This window comes from Notolepis coatsorum, assembly GCF_963971535.1.
Source record: "Notolepis coatsorum genome assembly, chromosome: 5".
In the NCBI taxonomy this organism is placed as follows: domain Eukaryota; kingdom Metazoa; phylum Chordata; class Actinopteri; order Aulopiformes; family Paralepididae; genus Notolepis; species Notolepis coatsorum.
The window spans coordinates 69,021,907-69,034,784 of record NC_140169.1 but is presented as its reverse complement, the minus strand read 5'-3'; the positions used below and the strand labels follow the sequence as shown (position 1 = coordinate 69,034,784).

Here is a 12,878-nt window from a genome sequence, read left to right as displayed (position 1 = left end):
GTTCCACAGTTCAGGGGCTGCGATAGCAAAGGCAAGGCCGCACCTGAGCTTGAGGTTAGACCTCCGGACTGTCAGGAGCCTCTGATCGGCTGACCTGAGGGACCTGGTGTTGGAATAGGGGGATAGGAGGTCTGAGATGTAGGAGGGGGTGTGACCATTAAGGGCTTTAAAAACAAATAGGAGAACCTTAAAATCTATCCTGTAGCGTACTGGGAGCCAATGAAGGGAGGCAAGGACAGGGGTGATGTGGTCTCTCTTGCGGGTTCCGGTCAACAGTCTGGCAGCAGCGTTTTGTACCAGTTGTAAGCGGGACAGGGAAGACTGGTTAATGCCTATATAGAGGGAGTTGCAGTAGTCTAATCTAGATGAAATGAAGGCTTGGATGACTCTCTGAAGGTCTGCAGGGGAGAGAAGGGCTTTGAGTTTGGTACCAAAGCACCTCAAAGGCGCTAAAAACAAAATTACAAACATCTCAAAACAAACTGGTCAGACTACTGCTTGACCTTACTCCTAGAACCCACCTCACCCCTGCCCACTTTGACAACCTAGGATGGCTTAGAGTAGACAACAGAGTACAGCAACTTGCAATGGGCCTGGTCTACAAGATACACTACACGACCAAGGTACCCATGTACATGTCAAAATACTTCCCAAAGGTCAGTGAATACCACGATCACAACACCAGAGGGAGCTCCACAAATCATGTTAAACCCAGATTCGGCTCAAACAAGGGACTAAACACGTTTCGCAATTATGCCACATCAATGTGGAACGCCCTACCCAAAGCTGTAAAGGAATGTGAATCACTACCCACTTTCAAAAACACTCTCAAAAAACACCTACGGGAGACTGCAATTCGAAACTGGCCCCTGTAAATGTCCTAACACAACCCCCTCCAATGTACAGTAAATAACCAAGTATGGTCTTGTCAATATTTACAGTTTTGCTTGTACAGTGATAGTGTCCCCCCCCCCACCCCTCCTACCCAACCCCCCCCCCCCCCCCCCCCCACTCCTACCCAACCTCCCCCCCACACTCCTATCCAACCCCCCCCCCCCCCCCCCACCCAACCACCTCCAATGTACAGTCGCCCCCACCCCCCCCCCACCTACCCAACCTCCTCCAATGTACAGTTTCTATGTCAAATGTATATACTTTTTTTCTGGACTCTTTTCGTATCACAAACAGTACTGTATTTGCAAATCTGGTATGTCATAAATGTATAGATGTAGCAGTACTGTCTATCTGTATGTCATGTATGTCATATATGTTACGATGAATTGAAAATGGGGGACCCTGATGTAAACAAGACGAAAGTCTTTCTCTGGTCTGCATCCCCTTAACAATTGTATGTATTGAGCTGTACTGTACTGTACCCATTCTGCAATCTGTTAATAAAGTTTTCATTCATTCATTCATTCATTCATTCATTCATTCTAGTGTCCTATATTATTATGTTACTTTGTTTCTCGCATGCGCAGTAGTGCAGCGCACAGTACAGGCCCCTCCTATATCTGCGGCACTGCAGATATACCCTACTCGCTGCGGCACTGCAGATATAACCCTACTCGCTCTTCTTGCCTACGCCGCTGATCCGCGTCTCCTGCTGGGTTGTACAGTAGGTGGCGGTATGCGCCTTTCTGTGGTCGCGACCCGCCATTAACCCCATAGAGGAAGAAGAAGAAGAAGAAAACGAAGAGGAAGAAGAAGTAAACATGGCTGAGGAGGAAGAAGCACCGTGGAATAAAGTGAACATTCCGTGTCCAGGTGCTGTTGGCTTCACCCGGATCCCCGTGGACCAGACAACAGGTGACGTACCACACACAACAACTCTCACTGAGCGGCGGCTTCTTGCGTACTGCGTGGAGAGAAGAGTGACGTAACACGCTCACTACACAGCTTCTGTATGACGCGTCCTTCTTGTGACCCACGTGGGGTCACCGACACATGGAGCAGAGTATTAGCTTAATAACAGTTCGATTAAAACGTATCGCCATTGTACAGATTAGATGAGATGATATTCAAATGTATTGTCATCGTACAGCACAAGTACAGTACAACGAAACGAAGGGTGTCATCATTCCAACCAGAGTGCAGATGTAACAGTGAAGGACCCTGATGTAAACAAGACAAGTCTTTCTGAATGAATGGATGCAATTTGTATGAACAGATTGCAGAATGGGTACAGTCAACTTCCTGCCTGTTGTTGCTACGCAACTGCAGCGTGGGGGGGGAGTGGGGACTGCCCCGCCTGCTACATTGTGTACGGTTCATTTAGTGCAGAAACGGATTGTTAAAGCGGCAAATTAAAGACAATCAAGCGGAATTTTCTTCAGTCCTTCACAATGCCAAAGAGCTGCTGTGTTACGCGTTGTACTAATGACAAAAACAGAAATCCAAATCGCAAGTTTTATACCATCACGGAGGGAAAAGTGGCTGTGGCTAACTCGCTCTGCTGTTGTGGTTGTGGTAGCTACATGCTAAGCTAACGTTAATCACATCATATCGAACCGATAGGAGCTTATCTTATCTAATCTTACGTGGATGTTTGATCGGGTAGTGGCACACGTGGTACCACCACGTAAGATTAGATAAGATAAACGCCTATCGGTTCGATATGATGTGATTAACGTTAGCTTAGCATGTAGCTACCACGACCACAACACCAGAGCTAGTTAGCCGAACGTTAGCCGCCAGCCACTTTTAACTCTGTGATGGTATAAAACTTGCGATTTGGATTTCTGTGTTTGTTTTGTTATTAGTACAAAACGTAACATAGCAGCTTCAATTTGGGTATTCGAGAGTTGGCCATGTCTGTATGTGTTTTGTATGGACATTATGTCAAGTCAATCAGGGGGAGCTTCTTTGAATCATATCTCGCCTTAGTTAGAATCACCAGAAAGGCTTTCGAAATAGTGAAATGCCATGTTGGCCTCAATATTTTCAAAACAAATCATATGAAAATGTTATGAAATGAACAAGAATGTGATAAAACATGTAATAAAAACGGACCTCAACACATGCATTTGATACTAGAAATCCGTATGGTCCCCCGGCCTATACCAAGATGGCGGCGGTCTCGTGACATCAGAGTGTCTTCGATAATAATAATGGACACAATTGTTAAGGGGATGCAGATCAGAGAAAGACTTTCGTTTTGTTTACATCAGGGTCCCCCATTTTCAATTCATCATAATATGACATATACATGACATACAGATAGACAGTACTGTTACATCTATACAACATGCATGACATCATGACATTTCTCTGGTCTGCATCCCTTAACAATTGTGTGTATCGAGCCGTACTGTATTGTACCCATTCTTCATCCATGATCCATCCATCCATCCATCAAATCTGTTAAATAAAGTTTTCATTCATGCAGGGGTTCCCAAACTTTTTCAGCTCGAGACCCAAAAGAGAAATTTGACCCAAACTTACAAAAATACATCATGAATTGCCATAACATACATTTATAGGACGGCCGGGTAGTGCAGCGGACTAAGCGCCTGTCTACCACCACAGAGACAATGGGATCGAATCCAGCTGTGGTGCTTCCGGGTTGGCCGACCGTCCATACTAACACAATTGGCAGTGTTAGCGGGTGGGAAACCCGGCGAGGGTGGGTCCTGGTCGTTGTAAACAGCAACTCCTACAGTTCGTTCGGGGTGCCTGCACAGCAAGGGAAGGATCTGGGAGAGGTAGTGTGACCTTCCACACGTTACACTCTCCCAGTGAGAGTCCGCGCTGCCAGGTGAAAAGAAGCGGTGGGCTGGGTACATATGTGTCGGAAGAAGCGTGTGATAGTCTCCGCCCTCCCGGACCAACGGTAGGGGGTAGAGTACGCAATGACCAGGAAGGGGATTGGGAATTGGCATGACAACTAACATTGGGATGGGAGAAAAAACGGAAAAAGAAGGGGGGAAAAGATTAAAAAAAAAAAAAAAAACATACATTCATAAACTACTGATAAAGAACACAACAAACCATGAATTTCAAATGTATATGAAATGTATTTATTTAATTATAATCACAGCAATAATCAGAGTGTAATGTTAAGTTGCTCACCACCTCATAACATGTACATACAATTTTGTAACACTTTTAAAAACAAACATGTTCTACTCTAGGCTTGGGCGGTATGACTTTTTTTATACCTTGATTACCTAATACCCCGGTATACGGTGTATGACGGTATGACTTTCATTACCATCAGCGGGGGGGGGGGGGGGGTGGCAACCCGTGTTACCAAGTAAACAAATCCCGAAGATGGCCAGTGCGCCCGCAGCATCTAGTGCTAACGTTAAGCTCTCAGAATGGTAGCAGTCCTCCCGCAGCATCTAGTGCTAACGTTAAGCTCTCAGAATGGTAGCAGTCCTCCCGCAGCATCTAGTGCTGCTAACGTTAAGCTCTCAGAATAGCAGTTAGCCCGCAGCATCTAGTGCTAACGTTAAGCTCTCAGAATGGTAGCAGTTAGCCCGCAGCATCTAGTGCTAACGTTAAGCTCTCAGAATGGTAGCAGTCCTCCCGCAGCATCTAGTGCTAACGTTAAGCTCTCAGAATGGTAGCAGTCCTCCCGCAGCATCTAGTGCTAACGTTAAGCTCTCAGAATGGTAGCAGTTAGCCCGCAGCATCTAGTGCTAACGTTAAGCTCTCAGAATGGTAGCAGTTCGCCCGCAGCATCCTACACACAACAACACACACTCTCGTTACCACAGCGCTTTACGGTATTTTTACAGCACTGTCGCAACATTACCGTAAAGCGTGAACACCGTTGTGATCATACACAACACTACAGTTAGCTCTCAGAATAGCCAGTTAGCCCGCAGCACCAGCAACGGTAAGCGTGTCTCATTTAATTTCACTCACTGAAGCGGGGTTCCCCTCCTCCTCCTCCTCCTCCTCCTCCTCCTCCTGTGTGTAGACAACCAGCTCTGCATGGCTCGCCCCACTAGTGAGGACTAGTCTCGCCCTCTGCTGGCGCGCGTGTGCACTACAACTAGGCCTGCCGCGATAAGCAATTAATCGATTAATTGCCGCGATAATTAAAATTAATGCAATGATTTTGACGGGCGCGATTAATTGCTATTTGCGCGTTTGTTTTAATGAGGCGGAACCAGTGCCCCTTGTCAGTCACTGTCCGTGTTGGGAGGCGGGCCGCTGGCTTTACTACAGAGCACAGCACAGGAGCTCCGTGGGGCTAACGTTACCCCTCATTGTGTATTCTACTAGCATTAACGTTACTCATACAAACAATCAATAGCGAGTTATATTGATCACGCTATGTACGATAGCCATGCCAAAAACGCTAGCACAACATTAGCACCTAACCTAACAACAAGCCTTAACAAGTCAGCGATCTTTTTGCGAGACTAAACTCTCCGCTCGGTGGCAAATTGTGTTGATGTCGGTTTTGTTTAATCAATAAATGAGGCAGAATACACAGTGAGTGACTGTATCCTTTGTTTATTTCACTTGTGCCTGCTGCAAACATAATGATTATGAAATCCTATGCGAGACATTAAAGATGGCGGCTTTCTGTTTTCGTTCAGACTCCCTCAGACTCTCCAACGAGTGACGCATCTCTATTCTGACCAATCAGTGGTCTGCAGTGTTTCACGTGACTTTTCTGGTACCACTTCTACTCGCTTGGAACCACGACAGAGCAGGGACTAAAAAAGTACCCAAAAAGTACCTGATAATCACAACAATACTTCCGGTCCGGTCGGTGGGCTTCAAAATAAAAGTCTAAAACACCGGAAAAGACGGAGCGGTGGGCTTCAAAATAAAAGTTTTGGGAAATAAATTTCTCCAAAAAAAGAAAAATTCTCTAACCGGTCGCAATAATATCGCTTATCGCGATATTTTCGGGGGCAATTAATCGCCCAGCAAAATGTGTTATCGTGGCAGGCCTAACTACAACAAAACTCTGTTTAGACGGTATTGATTTTCAATACCGTCGGTATTTCGAAATACCCCGGTATACCGTCATACCGCCCAAGCCTGTAACAGCCCAGCATCATATTACTGTAGCCAGTCTCTTGAAACACCACTATCTCCAAACGTTCTTTTGCTATGTGCTCGCGCTGCCACGGTGGGTTTTATTTTTAGCGGTCGGCTTACTCCTTCCATAGTTTCACATATTTGTAACCCGTTTAACGTTCTTAAGCTGACGTTAGCTAAGCTAACCGTCAGACATAACGTTAGTTCCTAGGGCTACAGTGCAAGCCGGCACAACTCGGGACAGAAGAGTAGAGGATGTGATGTCGGTAAACAAGCCACACACACACCGCAGAGCGGGTCTACTCTTCTCCAAAGCGGGGGTGGAGCAAAAAGAACTGCTAGAATACTCAATCAGCAGCAGAGTAGTTCATTGCTGCTAGATTGTTTGTTTGTTTAATCAGTTATAAAATACTTTACATTAGTAAGATGTAAATAATAATAAAGTAATAATAATACATTATTTATTTATTAAATATTAAGTTTGGATTTTTTTTTACAACTGAGGTAGGTAGATACAATTTTTAGAGACTAAAGTACCGAAAAAAGGCACCGTTGGGTACCGGTATCGATTCACAGGTACCGGTATCTGTATCGGTTCAAATGTGAAAGGTACCCATCCCTAGGCATTACGGCTCGCTCTGTAAGTATGTTCGCTTTGTAACAATGATTTAAACTGTTTATTAGCAACTCCGAGCTTCCAGACCCCACTGTAAAGCTGTGTTAAACCCATATTGTACGCTGGGTATCTTTGAAATTCATATATGATATATTCTTGACCCACCCGAGCCCCGCGCTCACGCTTGGTACCTTATTATGACACTGGTTGCGGTCTACATGAGAGTGACTGCGGTACAGCCCCAGGCTACACGCAGTCACGAAAGGGGCTATGTTTGCCCTATGCGTGTGTGTGTGTGTGTGGCTGTGATCGCTGATGAGGAAATGAGATAATCGATTTTTCAGCCCGCCTCTATAGCGTGCATAAGTACACATATACTATCGATAATCTAGCGTTTATTTGAAAACGATTCATAATGACCGTTTTTGTGTATGCTAGAATATTCCAGTAAATGCCTTTTATCATGGAATCTATATATTTTCCTGAAAAATGAGGGCTTTTCAAAATGCTATAAAACGAAAATGAACCGATTATTTAAAAAAAAAAAAAAAAAAAATCCGTTTCGACAATGTTGACTGCAAACAAGTCATTGATAAACGACAGGCAGATTAGACACATAGCCATAATTTAAGAGAGAGATTATGCGTTCACAACGCTATCATTGAAGTGGGTGCTGGCATTTAACCATGTTTCCCATGTTAAATGGCTGAATGAATGAATGAATGAATGAAAACTTTATTTAACAGATTGCAGAATGGGTACAATACAGTACGGCTCAATACATACAATTGTTAAGGGGATGCAGACCTGAGAAAGACGTTTGTCTTGTTTCCATCAGGGTCCCCCATTTTCAATTCATATAGACATTTATGACATACACAACATACATGACATTTATGGCATAGGGACATATAGGTATTTAGTACTGATACATTTGTGACATAAGCGGTATTCAAATATACAGTACTGTTACCCCTAGATCCTGACAGAGTATATACATATGATTGGGAGGGGACTGTACATTAGGAGGGGGTGGGTGGGTGGGAGGGAAATATACATACGGCGGGGAGGGAATATATACATGCGGTGGGGAGGACACTGTCTATTAGGAGGTGGTGGGGGTTTTGGGCATTTACGGTGGCCAGTTTCGAATTGCAGCCTCCCGTAGGTGCTCTTTAAGAGCGGTTTTGAATGTGGGCAGGGATTCACATTCCTTTACAGCTTTGGGTAGGGCGTTCCACATTGTTGTGGCATAATTGCGAAACGTGTTTAGCACTCTGGCACTGGCTGGCACTCAAACTGTTAACAATTGTGTGTATCGAGCCGTACTGTATTGTACCCATTCTACAATCTGTTAAATACAGTTTTCATTCATTCATTCAAATGAGTAATAATAATAATAATAATAGATTACATTTGTAATGCGCTTTACAGTTGCGGGGCAACTCTCAGAGCGCTACAGTTAAAGGGACTTAAAAGCTAACGAGAATAAAGGAAAGAGAGAATATAAAAATTGGCAAGACTAAAACATAAAATAGCAGAGAAACATAGAATAATAAAACTGATAAAATAAATTGGTAAAAGAACATAAAATGTGTGGAGCAAAAAATTTGATAAAAGGTCAACAGAAGGCTCTACTAAAAAGGTGGGTTTTGAGGCCTTTCTTAAAAACATCCACAGTCTGTGGTGGTCTCAGGTAGTCAGGGAGAGCATTCCACAGACTGGGAGCGGAGGAGCAAAAAGCCCGATCTCCCATAGTGCATAGATTTGTCCTTGGGCGCTGGAGGAGGTTTGCCTGGCCAGAGCGGAGATGTCGAGAGGAGGAGTGAGGGGAGATGAGTTCTTTGAGGTATAGGGGGGCGTTTCCGTAGAGGCATTTGTGGGTGAGCAGGGAGACTTTGAACTCAATCCTGAGTGAGACAGGGAGCCAGTGAAGGGACTTGAGGATGGGGGTGATGTGGTGGTATTTCCGCACTCTCATCAGGATCATAGCAGCGCTGTTTTGGATACATTGTAGCCTTTGGATGTTCTTGCTAGGAATCCCGATGAGGAGTGCGTTGCAGTAATCCAGCCTGGAGGAAACAAAGGCGTGGATGAGCTTTTCGGCATCTGACAGTGAGTGAGGGGCGTAGTTTGGCGATGTTTCTAAGGTGGTAGAAAGAATTTTTGTATAGTTGATTTATGTGTGCCTCAAAGGTCAGGTGAGGGTCCATTTTTACCCCTAGGTTGGTTATTGTTGGTGACAGGGTGATGTTTTGGCCGGAAAAGGTGATGGTGGTGATGGTGGATGAACGAACCTGGTGTGGGGTGCCAATGATAATGGCTTCAGTTTTGGAACTGTTTAGCTGTAAAAAGTTGTGCTTCATCCATGCCTTGGTCTCCTCCAGGCATGTGGTCAGCGTGGAAGATGGCAGAACTGTGGATGGGGTGGGGTTTATTTTTAGGTATAGTTGGGTGTCATCAGCGTAGCAGTGGAATGATATTCCATGCCGGCTGATGACAGAGCCAAGGGGGAGCATATAGAGGGTGAATAGGGTGGGGCCGAGGACTGATCCTTGTGGGACACCACAGGTGACATGATGGGTGTCAGACCCTGCCTCTCCCAAGGAGACATACTCCGTTCTTCCGGTGAGGTAGGATCTGAACCACTCAAGGACAGAGTCTGAAAGTCTGATGGTGGACTGGAGCCGGTGAAGGAGGATGTCATGATCGACGGTGTCGAAAGCTGCTGTGAGGTCAAGGAGGATGAGGAGGGAAGGAGAGCCAGCATCAGCCGTCATCAGTAGGTCGTTGGTGACCCTGACAGAGTACTACCGAGTGTGGTGCTAATCAGATGTATGTACAGAGTGTATTATAAATAGAGACAGTATGACTAGGGATGCCCCCCGGACCCCGGTTTTAAACGGGAACCGGTACTATATTAGAAAATACCGGAGTATTTATAAGCTCTGACGTCCTCGGTACTGCTATCGATACTCTAGAGAAATTATTATTATTATTATTATTATTTAAAAGTTGCGAACGATCCTCTCTGTCTCTGCACGAGAAGCGAGCCGCAGCCAGCGAGTCAATTATTACACACACTCGCTAGTGCTACACATAGACATCCGGGTACTACATACGGGTACTCCTTAATGAAAGTCCCCGACGCCTGTACGTTAATGCCAAGCAAGCAGTGCAAAAATGCTTCCGCATTCGTCACCGCACGCTAGTGCGGTAAAGCGCCCTTCTTTTCAGACAAATGCTACCGTGCGTGCACCGGCGGCGGCGTGCTCGCTCAGGTGCGTGCGTGCGCCGGCGTGCTCGCGCGAGGTGCCCGCGCATGCGCATGAGATCCCGCCTTGGTTGGAGCTCAATATATATAAGTCACCGCCTCTTATTCACTATCTGGCACTAGCTCAATTGGCAAGGACACATGGCTGTGGATCCTATGGCTTGTTTGCTGGCGAGTTCGAATCCCATCGAAAATATTTTTTAACGTGATTTTTTTTTAACGTGTATTCTTTCGCCGGTTAAGGTTAGGCATTGTTTCGGAGTTGGTTAAGGTTAGAACGGTTAAGTTTAGGCGCTGTTAAGGAGCTGGTTAAGGTTAGAGTTTGTCAAAGAGAATGGCAATATAATTTCTATGGTTAAGGTTAGGCATTGTTTCGGAGTTGGTTAAGGTTAGAACGGTTAAGTTTAGGCGTTGTTAAGGAGCTGGTTAAGGTTAGAGTTTGTCAAAGAGAATGGCAATAGACAGCCTATTTCCGCGCGACCTGGGCGCTGGGCGGCGGAAAATGAAAGGCGCATTACTGCATGCCACTACGGTAAGTTTTTGCACTGCTTGCTTGGCATAAAGCTACACGCGTCCCCGACGCCCCGTGCTATAGCGCTCTGCACACAGACAGCAGCTCTGCATGCACTGAGTCGTGATCATGGCGGATAGAGCGAAGCGTTCTAAAGTATGGATATACTTTACAAGGGTCAATGCCGACAATGCACGTTGCCACAAGTGCAACAAAACATTTGCCAGTAAGGGTGGCAATACGAGCAAATCAATTTATCAAAACATCTGTTGGCAAAACATGATATTAGTGTGCAGAAATGCGCGTATTCGACTGCCTTGCGCGCAGTGTTCCATCTGCATCCACTGCAGCCGTAACCGTAAGCCAAGATACGGAGTTGCCTAGGCTAATAACGAATTATTACAAATAGGCTAATAAACAAAACAATTGTTTAGCTACAAATACTACAATCTAAACTTTTTATAGATCGTCAAGCTGAGGCGTCAGCCACTATGTCCCAGGCCAGTGAGCCCAGGGCCACCACACATCCTCCCTCGACCTCCCTCCACCACCCAAAGTCCTTTCTCCCTAGCAGCTAGAGGAAGGATGACAGAGGATAGGGTGAACCAGTGTCACAGTTCTGTTAGCCTTTTGCATTTGTTGTTTATTATAAAAAGTCTATAATTCAGAGTCAGACACATTTAAAACATTGTTGCTGCTGTTGCTGAAGAAATTATATTAATTTATTATATTTATTTATAAAGTTATATAAAAGAACATTGCTGCTGCTGTTGCTGAAGAAATTATATTTATTTATAATACTTATTTATAAAGTTGTATTTATAAATAATAAAGCAATGTTGATTCTGTTCTTAATTAATTGTCTTTTTTTCTTGCAAAAAAAGAACCAAAAAGAACCGATAAGAGTATCGATAAAGTACCGAACCGTTAAGCAGTATCGATAAGAGTAGTAGTATCGATAAAATCCTAACGATACCCATCCCTAAGTATGACTACAACTGGCTAGCAGCGTAACTAATGAGAGTAGGACTCGGTGCTCACAGTCACGAAAGGGGCTAAGATATAGTAAGGGACTATATGTGCAGGTAACTAAGTACAGACAGGTGAGGATTCATTGATTGATTGAAAATTGTATTAACAGATTGCAGAATGGGTACAATACAGTACGGCTCGGGGATAGGTATATATGTGGTGAGAATAAATATATATATGGTATATAGTATTATGCTATCAATCATACAGAGCTATGGGTTATGTGCAGTGCAGGTGTACAGCAAGTATATGAGGGGTTATATGCAGGTATATTCATTCAGACAAATATGGGTATATATAATATGCGGTAATATATAAATGTAATATGTGGTATATACAGCGCTGATGTACATCTTATTATACAGAGTACATGGGTAGACGGTGAAAGTACAGTACAATTTAAATAGGTTGGCATTGGATTGTATTGTATATAATAATATTGCAGTATTATTATGTGCAATGAAACGGGTATAAATAGACTATGGTAGTAAGCCATACTGTCCAGTGGTATAACTAGTAAGAGTAGGTATTGGATATATAAAAATAATACATAGTATATACAGGGATGTAAACAGGGATTTGAGCAGATATATTCAATCATAAATATATATTCAGTATTATTGTACATGGCTATCATACAGTGTTATATGGGTCGACTATAGGTTGTTGAGGTAGGTAGTTATAAGGCAGTTGTAGACATTGAAGGCAGTATGTATATTAAAGAGCTGCCTAGAGTATAGTCAATGGAGTATGCTGCGAAGATGCAGCTAAAGCAAACTAATGTAGACACTTGTCCTTTGCAGGTTGTATTGTAAGTAAAGTTCTCGGAGGAATAAACAAAACCCTCATCGTGCTGGAGAGTGACATCTTCCAAACGGAGATACGAGTGCTGTATGAGTTACTGTACGTTCTCAACAACAACCTAGGCAAGCACAAGACCACCAGAGTCTTGAAGCAGGTAAAGCTACCTCATGTTTTCCATGGCAATCTTAAAGCATAAATTACGTTTGCTTTTTTTAACTCTTGAACACACACACAAGACACACGCACCCCGCACTCTACCTTAATATGCACATACACTTTCACGCAAGACACTTTCTGTAAAAACAACCATTTTATTTGATCTTACCTCACTTTGATATTTTCTTTTACCGTACTACTACTACTACTACTACTTATTGTTATTGGACACACACACACACTGCACACTTGCTGTAAATAATTGACTATTTTATCTTACCTTGTTTTATATTTTATCGTATCTTACCATTCTTGTATTCATCGATGTTTCTTAATTGTGCACTGTTGAGTTCGAGCTTGAAACACAAGAATTTCAATACCTGCTGCAATGCCCCTGTATTGTTGTGTATTTGACACATAAAGAACTTGAACTTTAGTACAGCAGAATGTCAGTGAGATGTTTGTCGTCGTCGCCCCCC

General features: G+C 43.9%; 1 protein-coding gene across 1 annotated transcript in view; it reads left to right on the top strand.

Annotated features, from left to right (window-relative positions):
- Nucleotides 1-1,659: 1,659 nt before the first annotated feature.
- rmp64 (ribonuclease MRP subunit p64) overlaps nt 1,660-12,878 on the top strand; it is an 86,983-nt gene continuing 75,764 nt past the window's right edge. The window contains exons 1-2 of the mRNA XM_084315291.1: nt 1,660-1,809; nt 12,243-12,397. Of these exons, the coding sequence (XP_084171417.1) occupies nt 1,716-1,809; nt 12,243-12,397 (249 nt within the window). The 5' untranslated portion in view covers nt 1,660-1,715. The remainder of the gene's footprint in view (nt 1,810-12,242; nt 12,398-12,878) is intronic.